This window comes from Vombatus ursinus, unplaced genomic scaffold, assembly GCF_900497805.2.
Source record: "Vombatus ursinus unplaced genomic scaffold, bare-nosed wombat genome assembly UNPS02014841.1, whole genome shotgun sequence".
Classification (NCBI taxonomy): Eukaryota; Metazoa; Chordata; class Mammalia; order Diprotodontia; family Vombatidae; genus Vombatus; species Vombatus ursinus.
In genome coordinates, this window is record NW_020954619.1 from 5,963,871 (window position 1) to 5,978,848 (window position 14,978).

General features: G+C 36.9%; 1 protein-coding gene across 1 annotated transcript in view; it reads right to left on the reverse strand.

The window, feature by feature from the left end:
* Window positions 1-14,978, reverse strand: part of DTD1 (D-tyrosyl-tRNA deacylase 1) — a 233,718-nt gene that overhangs the window by 201,894 nt on the left and 16,846 nt on the right. The window contains exon 3 of the mRNA XM_027840346.1: window positions 4,740-4,975. Within this exon, the coding sequence (XP_027696147.1) occupies window positions 4,740-4,975 (236 nt within the window). The remainder of the gene's footprint in view (window positions 1-4,739; window positions 4,976-14,978) is intronic.

Below are 14,978 nucleotides of genomic sequence, written 5' to 3' on the forward strand. Positions count from 1 at the left end.
AATGGTCTCAAAACAGTGTTACCTCCAGCATAGCTTTGGATACTTGATCTATTCTACCTGTTCTTCTCATTTTTATTTTATTTAGTGCCATTTCAACTTCCTCATTATAACACAAAGCACTGTTTCCTCCTGAATTCATTTAGAGTCCAAATGTGGCTCCACATTGTAGTGGAAAAAGAATTCCTTACCTGTACCTAAAATCTGCCTTACCTGCTTTCCCATTTTGTGTTGTTTTATGTTCTAAATGCTGACCAAAATCTAATTTAAAGAATAAAGCTGTTTTTTCCCATATTAGAAATAAGAAAGGGTTGAAGAAAAAGAGCTCTATTAAGCATAAACTTGCAAAGTTGGCAGAACTATTTTTCACTGTTATTCAAGGCTAATATTTGTCAACTCCTTCAGTTCTCACAGATGTGCCTTTCACAAGTTTAATTCTATCTCTTAGATAGGAGTGTCTCCTCCATACATTCTCATGCATCTGGTCACACAGATACCCTTTTTCTATCTAGCAGATGAACTAAATGAGTAATTTTGTCTCAAACTCCTCTTCTGCTCAATTCCAACTTCAAGAACTGTGGACCCCAGGAGGAGTACCAAATTACATAACAGGGTTGGAGCCAAGATGGTGGAGTAAAAGCAGTGACTTGCTCAAGCTCTCCCCCAAACCCCTCCAAATACCTGTAAAAAATTACTCTAAACAAATTCTAGAGTAGCAGAATCCACAAAAAGACAGAATGAAACAAATTTCCAGCCCAAGACAACCTGGATGGTTGATGGGAAAGTAGCACAATTTAGAGTAGGCCACACAGACAAAGACCAGGCCTCAGTGAACCTGGAGCAGGCCTAAGGGGACTGAATGACGGAAAGCTGTGGCAGTTTCCAGACTTCTCAACCCACAAACAGCAAAGACAACTTAGAAGGTCAGTAGAAAAGGTCAGTCTGACAGCAGTGAGAGAGGAGCTCAGTCTGGCCCCAGTCTGGGCTGCTTCTGGGAGCTCTCAGCCCACAGACAGTGGGGGGATCAAGCAGCTGATCAGAGGGAGATTGCAGGGATCTCCTTGCTAGCACTGAGGCAGGATTCTCTTGCTTTGCCCATGCTTGCACCTGGGTCGCAGTTCTGGGTGGCGGTCCTGTGGTGAAGAGGAGCTCTGGGGTGAGGAGGAGTGCTGGTGTGGTAGAGCTTGTGGTGGCAGTGGAGAGGGAATCCTCTTCACAGTTCCAAGGCAGAAAAGAGTGCTTGTGGTCACTCATAGACTAGAACCCAGGCCAGGAAAAGAGTAAACACCTCTTCTTTGATTATGACACCTTGGAAGGACTGAAAATTTACAAGTCCCTAGAAGTATCTCTGAAAACAACTGCACAAAACCCCCAAAGCTTGGGACAGTACATTATCCACACTAGAAGCAGACCCCTATCTTAACAAAGAGTTTAAAAGTCAAATAATTGGCTGGGATCATGAGCAAACAGTGCAAAAAAAAAGTCAGATCATAGAAAACTACTAAGAACTAAAGATATTAATGAATGTGTTAAAGAAAGAAAAAAAGTAGTCTAAAAACTATATGATTCCTAACACCTTTGTGTATCCTTTCCTACCACTCTGCCACTGCAGAAAGGGTCTGCACAACACTGAGGAATATTTTGGGTGTTTTTCTTTCTTTCACGCATTGACACAACTCAATACTTCATCACCATGTAGTCAGCTTCCTGATGATGAGCCTATATGTACTTAGCAAGGCTTGTCCTCATAAAGCAGATATAGTCTATTGTCAAGATTATACTAAAAGTACTTCCATCCTAGTGGAACCTTCTAGAGTCTAAGCACTACTGACATAGACTTTGAGACTCCAGAGTCATATATCTGCCTCAAAGAGGCATCACAGCAGCACCTAAGGGAAGGTATAGAGTGTTGGCTCCTGCACTTCTGTATAACCCTTCAATGTCACATTAACTCCATTGCCTACTTTGAAACAGAACTACTTACCATAAAAAAGACAAAGCTGATTCAGAAAAAGGATTCATTCCCTAGCTCTGAATGTCTATTCTAACTTCCCCTGCCCATGACTTCAATAATTCTCAAAACCATAACTAGAATGAAGCAACCTGGGTTTTATACCAGGCATCTATCTGAGGAATGTATTTCCCTTGTAGTAGTTAAGAAACCACAATCTCTGTGCCTCTCACCTCGTGTTCTTTCACCAGTTCATGACTTTTCAGGGAAGCATAAGCTATACCCCACCTTGTGAAGTTGGACCTACCACTACACTGTCATCAACACTGCCACACTCTTTCTTCATGCCTCCATCATCTTTGCCCCAGGTAAAAAATTCCTAGTTAACCTCTGATAGATTTCGCTCTCCCGGTAAACAGGCATTGAAGTGAGGGCTCAGTAAATAGAAACATCCTACACCATTGATTCAGGACCAGTAATGATGAAAATGATTATTTGGAGGGGCAGTTGGAAAGAGTTAAGAAGCAACTGTTTTTTAAAGGGACAAAAAAGTAGAGGGAAAAAAAGGGTTTTCATGAGAAATCATTCCACCAATGGAACAGACAACAGATTTTTTTCTCACAAACATTTTGGAGAGGAATCCAATTATTAACTTTGTAACTGACAGCTTGATATCCTCACTAATTCTGGTAACTCTTTTAAGTGTTCTTATGCTATTACATCTACCTCCAAAACCAGTGAATTGGTTTTTTGCTGTTTGTATCTCCTCAAGTAGCTTTACTCCTTATGTATTTATCTATTGATACTGATATTGACAAGGAAACTTGGAATCCGAATTTTAAAATATAATTTACTATGCTTTATTTTGTCAGTCAATAATCATTTAAGTGGTTACTCTGTGCCAGGCACTATACTAAGTGCTGGAGGTACAAAGGCAAAAAAAAAAAAATCCACAACCATACATATAGGCTCAAGAAGCTCACAGTTTGATAAGGAGACAATAAGCATATATCTGACAGACTATAGAAGGACCAGCGCCTTGTTCCATTTCATCCCTCAACTCAAACCATTTCTCCATGTCTAGAACTATCTCCCTCCTAATCTCTACTTCCTGGCTTCTGTCAAGTCACAGTTAAAATCCCACCTTCTATAGGAAGCCCTCCCTGATCTCCCTTGATTCCAGTGACTTCTCTCTGTTTGCTGTTTCCACTTTATCCTATACATAATCTTACTCGTACATAATTGTGTGCACATTGTCAGGGATCATCTTTTACCTTTCTTTGTATCCCCAGGGCTTAGCACAATGCCTGGCACATAGTAGTCACTTAATAATTATTTACTGACTAATTGGCTGTTTTTTAGAGGAATTTGAGAAGCCTGGCTCCCTTGCAACCTCTTACTCTGCCATTTTGATTAGGAGCCAGAATAGACAATTTAGGTTTACCTGCTGCTGGCACTTCAATTAAAGTTCTGATATATAAGCTCCTACTGAATGTTCTAGTTCCAATATAGACAATGAGTCCAATAGGGAGAAAGGATATCTTCTTTAAAAAGCAATTATTCAGGGAAACCAACCTTCTCCATAGATGTAGGAGAAAGCAAGTGATAGCTCAGGCAAATATTCTAATCACATAAATACATAGCTCTTTTCATAACACAAGGTACTGAATGAATTACCAGTATCATAACTTTTTACATATATGTGTGTGTATAATATATATGTGTGTATGTATATACATATATATATAATTTACAGACACACATGTATGTATTTCCTGACAATATCAAAAACAAGACATTTAAAAATTTAACTTCTAAAGGGCTATCAAAAATATAACCATCACATTTGACAACTGACAGGAATATTTGAGAAAGAAATGGAGAGCAGTCTTCCTCATGGAATAGAAATGTTCTATTTCAGTAGGACAGTAATGGAAAGAGAAAACACTACAACAAATTTTTTAAAAGATAAAAATGCTGGGGGCAGCTAGGTGGCGCAGTGGATAGAGCACTGGCCCTAAAGTCAGGAGGACCTGAGTTCAAATCCAGCCTCAGACCAAATACTTGACACTTACTAGCTGTGTGACCCTGAGCAAGTCACTCAACCCCAGTTGCCTAAAAAAAAAAAAAAAAAAAGATAAAAATTCTACTATTACCCAGAGCATTTTCCCCAATATTTTAAATGGCTAAAAGGCTGTATGAAGGACCAAAAGGACAGATGGCAAACAATGAAAATAATACAAACAAAAAAAAAGCACTAACTGCAACCGGAACAATAATTTAGTATCAGTTAAAAAATAATCAGCAAAAAAAATTGAAATTCTATCTCCATCCAAAGAAAGAACTATGGAGTTTGAATGCAGATCAAAGCATACTATTTGCTATTTTTTTCTTCTGTTTTGTTTTGTTTCCTCTTTCTAGTGGTTCCTTCTATTGGTTCTAATTCTTCCTTACAACATCACTAATGTGAAAATATGTTTAATAGGAATGTATATGTATAGCCTATATCAGACTGTGCACTGTCTTAGGGAGGAAGAAGGGGAGGGAGGGGGAAAAAATTTAAAACTCAAAAGCTTATGGAAGTGATTGTTGATAAACCAAAATAAATTAATAAAAAAAATTTTGTTAAATTGAAATTGCCAGGGGAAAAATGTATGTATTTCTAACATGTTACTAGTTTTTTTGATGAGGTAACAAATCTAACTAACCTTCTACCAAAATTTGTATAATTCCTATAGTGAGGCCTTTCTTTCATTTTTTTTCCCCTTCTTATTATATAGGCACAACATACCTTTAACGAGCTCTGGTTTATAAGCCTTTCTAAGTTGCTCGAGGAAATTGTTGTAGAAAGTCTCTGCTTGCTCCGCAGGCATCGCCATATGATAGTCTGGTTTGTTCCCTTTCAGAATACACTGAAGAGTAAACTGGCTGACACACAACACTTCATACTGTTTGTCCATCACACTTTTTGACCAGTGTTTCCCACTTTCATCTTCAAACACTCTCAGGTTTAAAATCTTTCGAACCCTGCAAAGAAAAACACAGCAGTGAAAGCTAACTGTAGAGCCATAAGCAATCCCCCCTCAAAGCACACCCATCTAAGAATATGGTGCTAGGTTTCCACATCCATAAAATGAGGGAACTGGACTGGATGACCCGAAGTCCCTTGTAGCCCGAGTACTATGATCCTATGAAATAAGAGACACGGTTTGTGAATTGGTATAGAATGCAAGTGAGAAAAATCAAGCGTGTATAATTCACCAACTAAGATCACTATCTTTTTTGGGTGGAATAAAGTCCTCAAATATACAACCATATACTAAAGCATTAAGTTTATCCTTTAAGTTCAAAATAAAATCTTCCCCAAAATTGAAGTTAACATGCATACCATAAACAACAATAATTAAGTCTTCTCTACCCTGGATCCTACCTAGGCAGAATTTACGGACAGCATCACTCTCTCACCTCCAATTTTGCAGGCTAACGTCACATAAGAACGGCTACTAAGCAAAAATCAATCCAACTCTATTGCTACCAAAATTTGTTTTCCAAAGAAGCAAGTAGAAAAAAATAGGTGCTGAAACTATAATGTGGTGTACTGAAAAGAGCAATGGAAGTGAGAGACAAGATTAGGGTTCTGGTCTAAGCTCTACACAGGCATAAACAAACTGTATGACCACAGGCAAGTCATATAAGCCACTCTGGCTTTTTCTTCATATGTATGAAACAGTTTTCTCATCCTCATATACAAAATAAAGGGGTTGTGGTAGAGAGGTAGACGACTTTAGTGGTGTACAAAATGTTACATATGCCATTGGACTTAATTTGATATGTGGTCTGATTTTGCATATAGTTAATTTCCCTTTATTATAAAGGAAGTAGGTACAGGATTTATATTTAGAGATTACTATGATGTAAAAGCAAAAGGTATCAATAACATGTTCTTAATTTAAATTTAAATAAGATTAAGTAAGGGGGCTGAAAAAAAAAAGAGGCTTTTGTGTGATCTTACCCGGGGTGGAAAACCTATAGCCTTGAGGCCACATGTAGCCTTCTAGGTCCCAGGGTGTGGCTTTTTGACTGAGTCCAAGTTTTACAAAACAAACCTTTTTATTAAGGGGATTTTTTCTGTGAAGTTTGGATTCAGTCAAAGGGCCGCACTTGGGGACCTAGAGAGCCACATGTGGCCTTGAGGCCACAGGTTCCCCAAACCCTTAATAGCGATTCTGTAGCTATACCACAAGTTTAAATCAAAACTTGAATTTCCATACAAAAATTCAAGTCAACTTAAAGTGGGAGGGTTTGTACTTCACAATAAATTACATTTCTTCATTGACATTTTCTCATAAATCTAACCAACCTCTTTGCAAGGTTAAAGAGATACAGCATGTATTGTCTAGCTTTATACCTATTTTACAATAGGATGAAAAAAGTAGCCAGTCAACCACTACCTTAAGAGTCATGTCAAAAATCTCAAAGAGCCTATGTTAAGGAAATCTTTGTAAGTATATAACATGCCCTCTACTTCAAAAGGCATTTTGTATTTTTATTTCAATAAGAGTTGTTTTTATGTGTAAATCTAATGTGTGGTTGGATCACTTGAAGAGTGCTAGAAAGGCCATTTTGAACAAAAGTATCCCCTGAAAGGATCTTAGGCACAATAGAGAAATTTTATCATTAGAGATTAACTCTTTCTGACTAAGGTTTTGAGTTTCTAGTAGTACTCTGTTGAAACAGAAATACCCCTAAAGGATTAATGCAATAAGTCATTATCATTCAACAATATCTTAGTAGGGAACAGTTTTAAGAAACTGCTTTCTAACCTGGTATCACAGAAGTACTGTGAAAAAGTGGGAGGAAAAGACCTAAAGTACAGACTATACCTGGCAGGTCTCTGTACAGTACCCCCAACAAAAATTGCAAACAGCTAGGGAACAAAAATAAGGATGTTGGAAATTTGAAGTAAGGTATGCCAAAAGGATAAAGGATGGTAAAAAGGAGTCTTTAGTGCCAAAAGCACAAAAGACGCTTTACATACTTCACAAGTTTGCATTTACACATTACCATTAAGGAGTACCTATCTCTCAGAGTTTCAGATGGCTTTGCAGAACAGTGAAGCCCACTTGATTTCTCTAGCCTATTTCTACATACAAACTATGTAAAATCATCAAAAAGATTTTCTCCTACCTCATCTTAACAATACTTCTTTTCTCCTATTTGTGTCATTTCACCATCAGTCCCTGGATTGCCATAATTTCATGTTTAGAATTTATATAATTTTTATATAACTAACCCTTAATTTTCTTTAAACCCAACTCAAAGATTAAAAATAAAGTGGTAATTCTGTTTAAGTTGCTGGGGGGAAAATCAATCTACACAAACTTGTATCCTAAAACCCACTAAACAATTCCAATGGACCTGTGATCTCATGGATGTGAATATTCCTTCCAATAAAGCAAGCAAGGGTTTACTAAGCACCTACTATGGCCCAACCATTGGGGATAAGAAAACAAAAATTAAACAGTCCCTATTCTCAAAGAGGTCACTATTAGGGAAGACATAAATAAGTATACACAGAATACATACAAAATAAATACAATGCAACTTCTGAAAAGGAGGGAACTAAAACTGGAGGAAAATAACAAAAAGTTTCAAATAGAAGGCACTGATGAGCCGAGTCTTGAAGGAAACAAGGAATCCCAAGCAGCAGACATGAGGAGGGAGTACATCCTAGACATGAAGGACAACCAATGCAAAGGCATGGCGATGGAAGATGGAGAGTCATATGTGAGGACAATCAAACAATGCAGATGTCAACTCACCCATGACTGCCCATTCTGTGTGATCCTCATCTATGTTCTCCCATAAATTCACAAGTGTTCCACCCAAAATGCTAGGAGCATTCTTCACATTTTCTCTGCATTATGTGCATACCAATGGAGGGTAAACACAGAATATCCATTGGTTATCCCTTGATCTACGTGATAAGCCCATCATTTTTTCCAATCATATTTTTCAAGCGTTTATCCTAGATACAGTACTAATAGGCAAACTCTACAGGTTATCCATCAAATTGTACAATGCAGTCTAAGCAGCTGGCATTCTTCATCCATTTGGTTTTTCCAGTATAGACAGTTGAGCCAAATTCTTATGAATGATTTTGGATTTCATATAGGTGATTCTGCTCTGTTGACATCCTTCATATAATTTCAGTGAAACTCCTCATTTGTAATGTGCTGCAGCTTACTTAAGCACTGCTTCACTACAATTTAGGAGGTATTCAGAATTAATTTTCAGCAACTGTAGTATTCCATGACTCCAGTCATACAACTTCACTGGAAGAATAGTTGCACTCGTAAGATGGATGTGCTTCAGGAATGCGCCTTCCTCCTTTCATTGGAGAGGTAAGGGCCCTTAAGTGTAGAAGGATGTCCATGCTGTCAGATAAAATCATTGTATTGGTTGGTTTTGCTTAAATGTATTTCTATTACAAGGAAAAATTCACCATGGGGAAATTGAGTATATCCAGAAATTACTGGAATGTAAAAACAAAAGACATCAATAATCTAAAAAATAAGCAATAAAAAAAGAAGGGCCTTAGATTCAGCATAAGGTTTAGGGTCATTTAAAAAAAAAAACTGAGGAATTTCCCAATGGCAATCTAACTTGTTCTCCTCCTCCAATTCAAATGCAGCCTCAACAACCTTGACATTTATGGTGGCTTTTCAAGAGATATATCATGATAGACAAGCTGTGAAAGTTTCCCATCAAAAAGAATATAATAGTCTGGACAATAATCATTCTTCATCCACTTGGCTTTTCCAGAGTAGATAGTTTAACTAAACTCTTCTGAAGTATAGATCTCATTTAGGAGGCTGCCCTGTCAACTGACACAATGAGCACGAAATCATCCATCACTTAGCATACTACTTAGCACACAGTAGGTGGTTAATAAATGTTTTTCCTTCTTTCATTCATTCATTCAACCACAATCAGGAGCATCTGAAAGACCTCACCATATACAGAAAGTCCTTCTGAAGTTTAAATTTTTAAACGGACCTCCTTTACGACTATGGAAAACGCCTTTAACAAACCTACATCCCTGTTTTATGTTTCACTTCAAGTTAAAAAATTAAGGTTCACTGAACCAACTTCTCTCCACTGTTACATGTTTCATACTATTTTCTGAGTTTGGCATGTGCACTGAGAGAACTTGTTAAAGGAGATTCTTTAAAACAAGATTTTTTTTGTCCTATTGGATCAAAAATTTTGATAGTCAAGAAAAACTACACAGTAGAATACTGTACTTCATTACTTTCAATCAATTTTGTAATAATATACAGTCTATCATAGATTATCACTAAAAAAGCCTATCTGTTCCCATCTGATATCCTCAAAGATGTTCTTGATGCATATGTAGTTTATTCTCATTAAAATATAGTACAGAAGGCAAAGTAGGCCTATGAGTCAATAGTTATCAATATTATATTGGTCACCTTTTTTTGGTAATAGTTTCTTCCACACATCTGGTATCCTCCTATCTATCTTTCATAAGCCTAGAAAATCAATCCCTCAATATCCTAAAAAATGCACAGCCCTCAACATGGATCTCCTTGGTGGACCTTCACTTGACCTAATATTTTTCTGTATTTTGTTTTCTTCAATGCCATTTCTACTTCCTCTATATGCTCTCTGAATTAGTGCCATTTTCTTGAGACTACAGCATTTTTTCCCTAAAATGAAAAAAGAGAATTAATCAAATTCTCCTACCAATTTTAATTCCTAGATTTGGTGGCAAATACCTCACCAACTGAATGTTTGGTAAATCCACATCCAAACTAGGGAAGAAAAAGTGAAAGCACATGAAGAAAATGTTAATAGTTAAATGAGATTTATTGAAAGGTATTATTTAAAGCTGTAGGTCTCAGGAAGGCTACAAATCTCCAAGTCTTTGTCATAGGAACTGGGAGGTACAGGGGGAAGGAAGGAGAATAAGGGTGAATGAGGGAATAGGAGCAGCTCCAATTAAGGCTTCTCAGTCTTCCCTTTTTGTACAGAAGTGTTTCCATCTCTGAAGTACATTAATGATGTTTCACCAGTTTTCCTTTCTCTCCACTCCCCCTTTCTCACCACTCTAAGGTGGTGATTAGTAGACAACTGGGGGGGGGGGGCCCGCGGAGGCACTTGGCGTAGCCAAGATGGCGGAGGGAAAGCAGTGACTGTCCTGAGCTCTCTCCCAAAGCCCTCCAAATACCTAAAAAAATGGCTCTAAACAAGTTCTAAAGCAGCAGAACCAACAAAAAGACAAAGTGAAACAAATTTCCAGCCAAAAACAGCCTGGATGGTTGATCAGAAAGATATATCGCACGGGGCGGGGAGAGGAGCTCAGTTTGGTGTGGGCACGCAGGCCGCAGCAACCCTGGAGCAGGGCTCAGAGGACTGAATCGCGGGCAGCTGTGGCGGTTTCCAGACTTCTCAACCCCTGAACGCCAAAGACAACTTAGAAGGTCAGTGGGAAAAGTCTGTGACTGCGGTGAGAGAGGAGCTAGGTCTCAGCCACAAGTCTCAAGCTCGGCCCTGGGCCGTGGCTTTTTCCTGAGCTTCCGGCCCACAGACTGAGGGGGAATCAAGTAACTGATCAGAGGGGGATTGCAGGAATCTCTCTGCCAGTGCTGAGGCAGATATCTCTTGCTTTATCGGTGCTTAGATCTGGGTCACAGTTCTGAGGGGCGGTCCTGGGAAGAGAAGGAACACTGGTGCAGTGGAGCTTGTTGTGGTGGTGGAGAGAAAACACCTCGCCCCTTATCATACCACCCTGGAAGAACTGAAAATTTGCAGGTCCCTAGAAGTACCTCTGAAAACAGCTGTACAAACCCCTGAAGCTTTAGACAGTACACTCTTCACATTGGAAGCAGACCTTTACCATAACAAAGAGTTTAAAACTCAAATAATTGGCCAGGATCATGAATAAGCAGTGCAAAAAGAGTCAGACAATAAATCTTACTTTGGTGACAAAGAAGATCAAAACGTACAACCAGAAGAAGACAACAAAGCCAGAGCTCCTACATCCAAAGCCTCCAAGAAAAATATGAATCAGTCCCAGGCCTTGGAAGAGCTCAAAAGGGATTTTGAGAAGCAAGTAAGAGAAGTAGAGGAAAAACTGAGAGTGATGCAAGAAAATCATGAAAAACAAGACAACGAACAAATACATGAATCAATACTAGTACCTCTGTGCCCAAGTCTATACTTTGAGATCTCTGAACACCGTAATTGACTGAGGGGGACAAAGGAAGACAAAAAAAGTTAAGAAACCGACCCTCCTCCATGGCGAATTTGATAGATGTAGTGAACAATTTTACATAGAGATAGAGGCTTGCTTTCATGGCCTTGGTTGGGCTCCAAAATAAATTTCCCAGAGCCTAGGTGCCCATTCTTCTGCACAGGCAGTCATGAGCTTATAAGGGCTTTTATATGACCAAAGAAAGAAAAAAGGTAACAAAGTTTGTTCATGCCCTAAATTTTTTAATTTATTTCCTAACTCTCCTAAGTCAATCTACAACAAACAGTTTAAAATTAACTCAGGGCTTTTTGTTCAGTACTTCACATTTTAGGATGTCGATAGAACAGGCCCCAACACGTATATCCAGAACTATGATATCAGAATCCAAATATAGTAGTTCCACTGTCATTGAGGGCAAAAATAATGTCATAAAAATCTTTAAAACAACTCTGAGCTTCTACCTCAGATCCATCAGACTGTAAAAGATGACAAAGATAAGCTAATGACACCATCTAAAAGGGCTTTAGGAGGATGTACATACTAACCTACCACTGGGAGAGCTACGAATTGATAGTAATTTGGAACTATATTATACTGAAAGTAATTTGAAACTATACTTTAGAAGACACTAAACAATGATACCATGACTGAGCATATGCCCCAAAAAGATAAAAAAAAAAGGCAAGTAACTCATATACACAAAAATATTTATAACATCACTCTTTGTTATGACAAAGAACTGAAAATAGAGTATTCATTAATTGACTAAATTTGGCATACACATGTATCTCAAGCAGTATACCTACCATGACTAATACAAGAACTACATGAACATCATTATAAAATACTTTTTGTAAAAATAAAGTCAGATTTAAATAAATGGAAAAATACTAATTTTTCATGAGCAGGGCAAGCCAATATAATAAAAATGACAATTCTATCTAATCTACTCATTCAATACTATCTCAATTAAATTACCAAAAAATTATTTTATTGAGCTAGAAAAAAATCACAATAAAATTCATTTGGAAGAACAAAAGATCAAGAATATCAAAGGAATAAGTAGGAAAAAAATATAAAGGAAGGAACTCTAGCAGTGCCAGATCTTAAACTGTAATATAAAGTGGTAATTATCAAAACTATCTGGTACTGACTAAGAAACAGAAGGGTGGATCAGTGGAATAGAATAGATATACCATACACCTTGGGAAATTATTTTAGTAACCTTGTGTTTGATAAAGTAAATATTTAAGCTTTCAGGATGAAAATTCACTGGTAAAAATTGCTGGAAAAACTGAAAAGCAATCTGGCAGAGATCTTACACTATTTACCAAGATAAGGGCAAAACGGATACATGACCTAGACATAAAGGGAGATATCATAAGTAAATCAGAAGAACACAGAATATATCACCTATCAGATTTATGGATATGAGAAGATGTTATGAATAAACAAGTGGCAGAGAGCACTGTGAGATGTAAAATGGATAATTTTGATTATATTAAATTAAAAAGGGTTTGTACAAATAAAACCAACAAAGCCAAGATTAGAAAGAAAGCAGAAAATGGGGGGAGGGCGATTCTATAGACAGTTTCTCAGATAAAGGCCTCATATTTCACATATAGAAATAACTTTGTCAAATTTTAAGAATATGAGTCATTCCCAAATTAATAAATGATCAAAGGATATGAACAGGCAGTTTTTGGAGAAGAAATTAAATTTATAAATAATCATATGAAAAAATGCTCTAAATCACTATTGACTAGAGAAACACAAATTAAAACATCTTTGAGATACCAATTCACATCTATCAGATTGGCTAAAATGACAGGAGAAAATAACAAATGTTGGAGGCTATGTGGACAAACTGAGACATTAATACACTGTTGGTGGAACTGTGAAATGATTCAACCATTTTGGAGAGTAATCTGGAATTACACCTAAAGAATTATAAAACTATGTACACCCACTGACCCAGCAATACCACTATTGGGTTTGTTTCTCAAAGTGATCTGGGAAAAAGGAAAAGAACCTATATGCTCTAAAATATTTATAGCAGCTCTCTTTGTGGTGGCAAAGAACTGAAAATTGAGAGGATGCCCATCAATTGAGGAATAGCAAAATCAGTTGTGGCATATGCTTGTGGTGGAATACTACTCTGCTGTAAAGAAATTATGAGCAGGTTAATTTTAGGAAAACATGGAAAGACTTTTATGAAATAATAAAGAGTAAAACAAACAGAACCAAGAAAAAGTCATAAAAAGTAACAATATTGTTCAAAGATTAAATGTGAATGACAGCTATTCCAAGTTATATGAACATTCAAATCAACTACAAGGGACCAATGAAGAAAATGCTATCTACCTCCAGAGAAAGAACCAATATATGGAACTATGTATGATATAATTTCATATGTATGTGTGTGTGTCAAATGTTGGGTTTCTCTAGTGTGAGGTTGGGAGGGAGGAAAGGAGAGAAACAGCTTAGAACGTAAACGTAACAAAAAATAAAATAAAAATTTAAAATATAGCATCACTTTTTGTTGTAGCAAAGAACTGAAAACAATAAAAGTATTCATTAACTAGCTAAACAAATTATGGCATACAAATGTGAGGGAATATTATTACATCATAAGAAATGATGAAAGAGATGGACTCAGAAATACCTGGGAAAACTTGTGTGAACCGATGCAAAGTGAAGTAAGCAGAACCAGGACGACAATTTATATAATTACCACAAGAGGGCAAAGCGAAACAACTATGAAAGATTTTTAATATGACCAACTGGTGATAAATCATGCTTCCCACTTCTTAATAAAGAGGTGATGAATTAGAGTAGCAGAATGAAACATACACTTACAGAAAACGTCAACGGGTGGATTTGTTTTGCTTGATTATATTTATTTGTTGCAAAGGAAAACTTTTTTTGGCAGGGAGGAAGGAAAAGAGAAAAGAGTTACAGGGGGTGTGAGAGTAATACCAGAACTAAAAGAAGGAAAAATCAATGAAGCTTTTTAAAAATGCACAGAAGAAAGCACAATGAAGTTCAGAATGGAAAAAAGATAAGCAGGGCAGTGTTGAAATTACAGAGTTAAATTTAATGCACACTTAGGAAAAAACAAACATTCACAATATCACATAAAATACTCATTTTCTGTTCTTTTTATAAGAAAATGCTCATGTTTGTTGATGTCTGTCAAGTTCATAATAGTAAAAAAAAAAATTCATTTTTTAAAAATCCTTACAAATTTGTTTTCCATTTTTCATGTTTGCTGTCATCCTGGTTTTACCCTTAAACATCCTTGGGATAACTTTACCAAGATGGGACCCCTGGCATTTTGTTTAAACTTGTTTAAACTAGGCTTCAAGTCAAAATAACATTTTGGAGGTCTAATCTTACAAATAGCTCCTCAAGAATGATAGCAGGAAGAATAAATAACCTGATTAATCCTCTTTTCCAGCATTCCTTAAGCATTTCATTAATACATCTTCACTTACTTCATCAACTTAGGTATTAATAAAGGGAATGACAAACAGTATACTTACATTTTTAACAAGTTCAACATAGAAATCAAGTTTCTGAAACCACAAGAGGTGGGCCAGTCATACAGTGAAACCAAGAGATAACAAATGAACAACAAAACTTACGCTGGTACCCACAAACTATAAAAGGCCCTAGAAAATGGATGTTCAATACTTACAGATGCTCTATAAAAAATCTATGGGAGAACATGGCAAAGAAAAACACAGG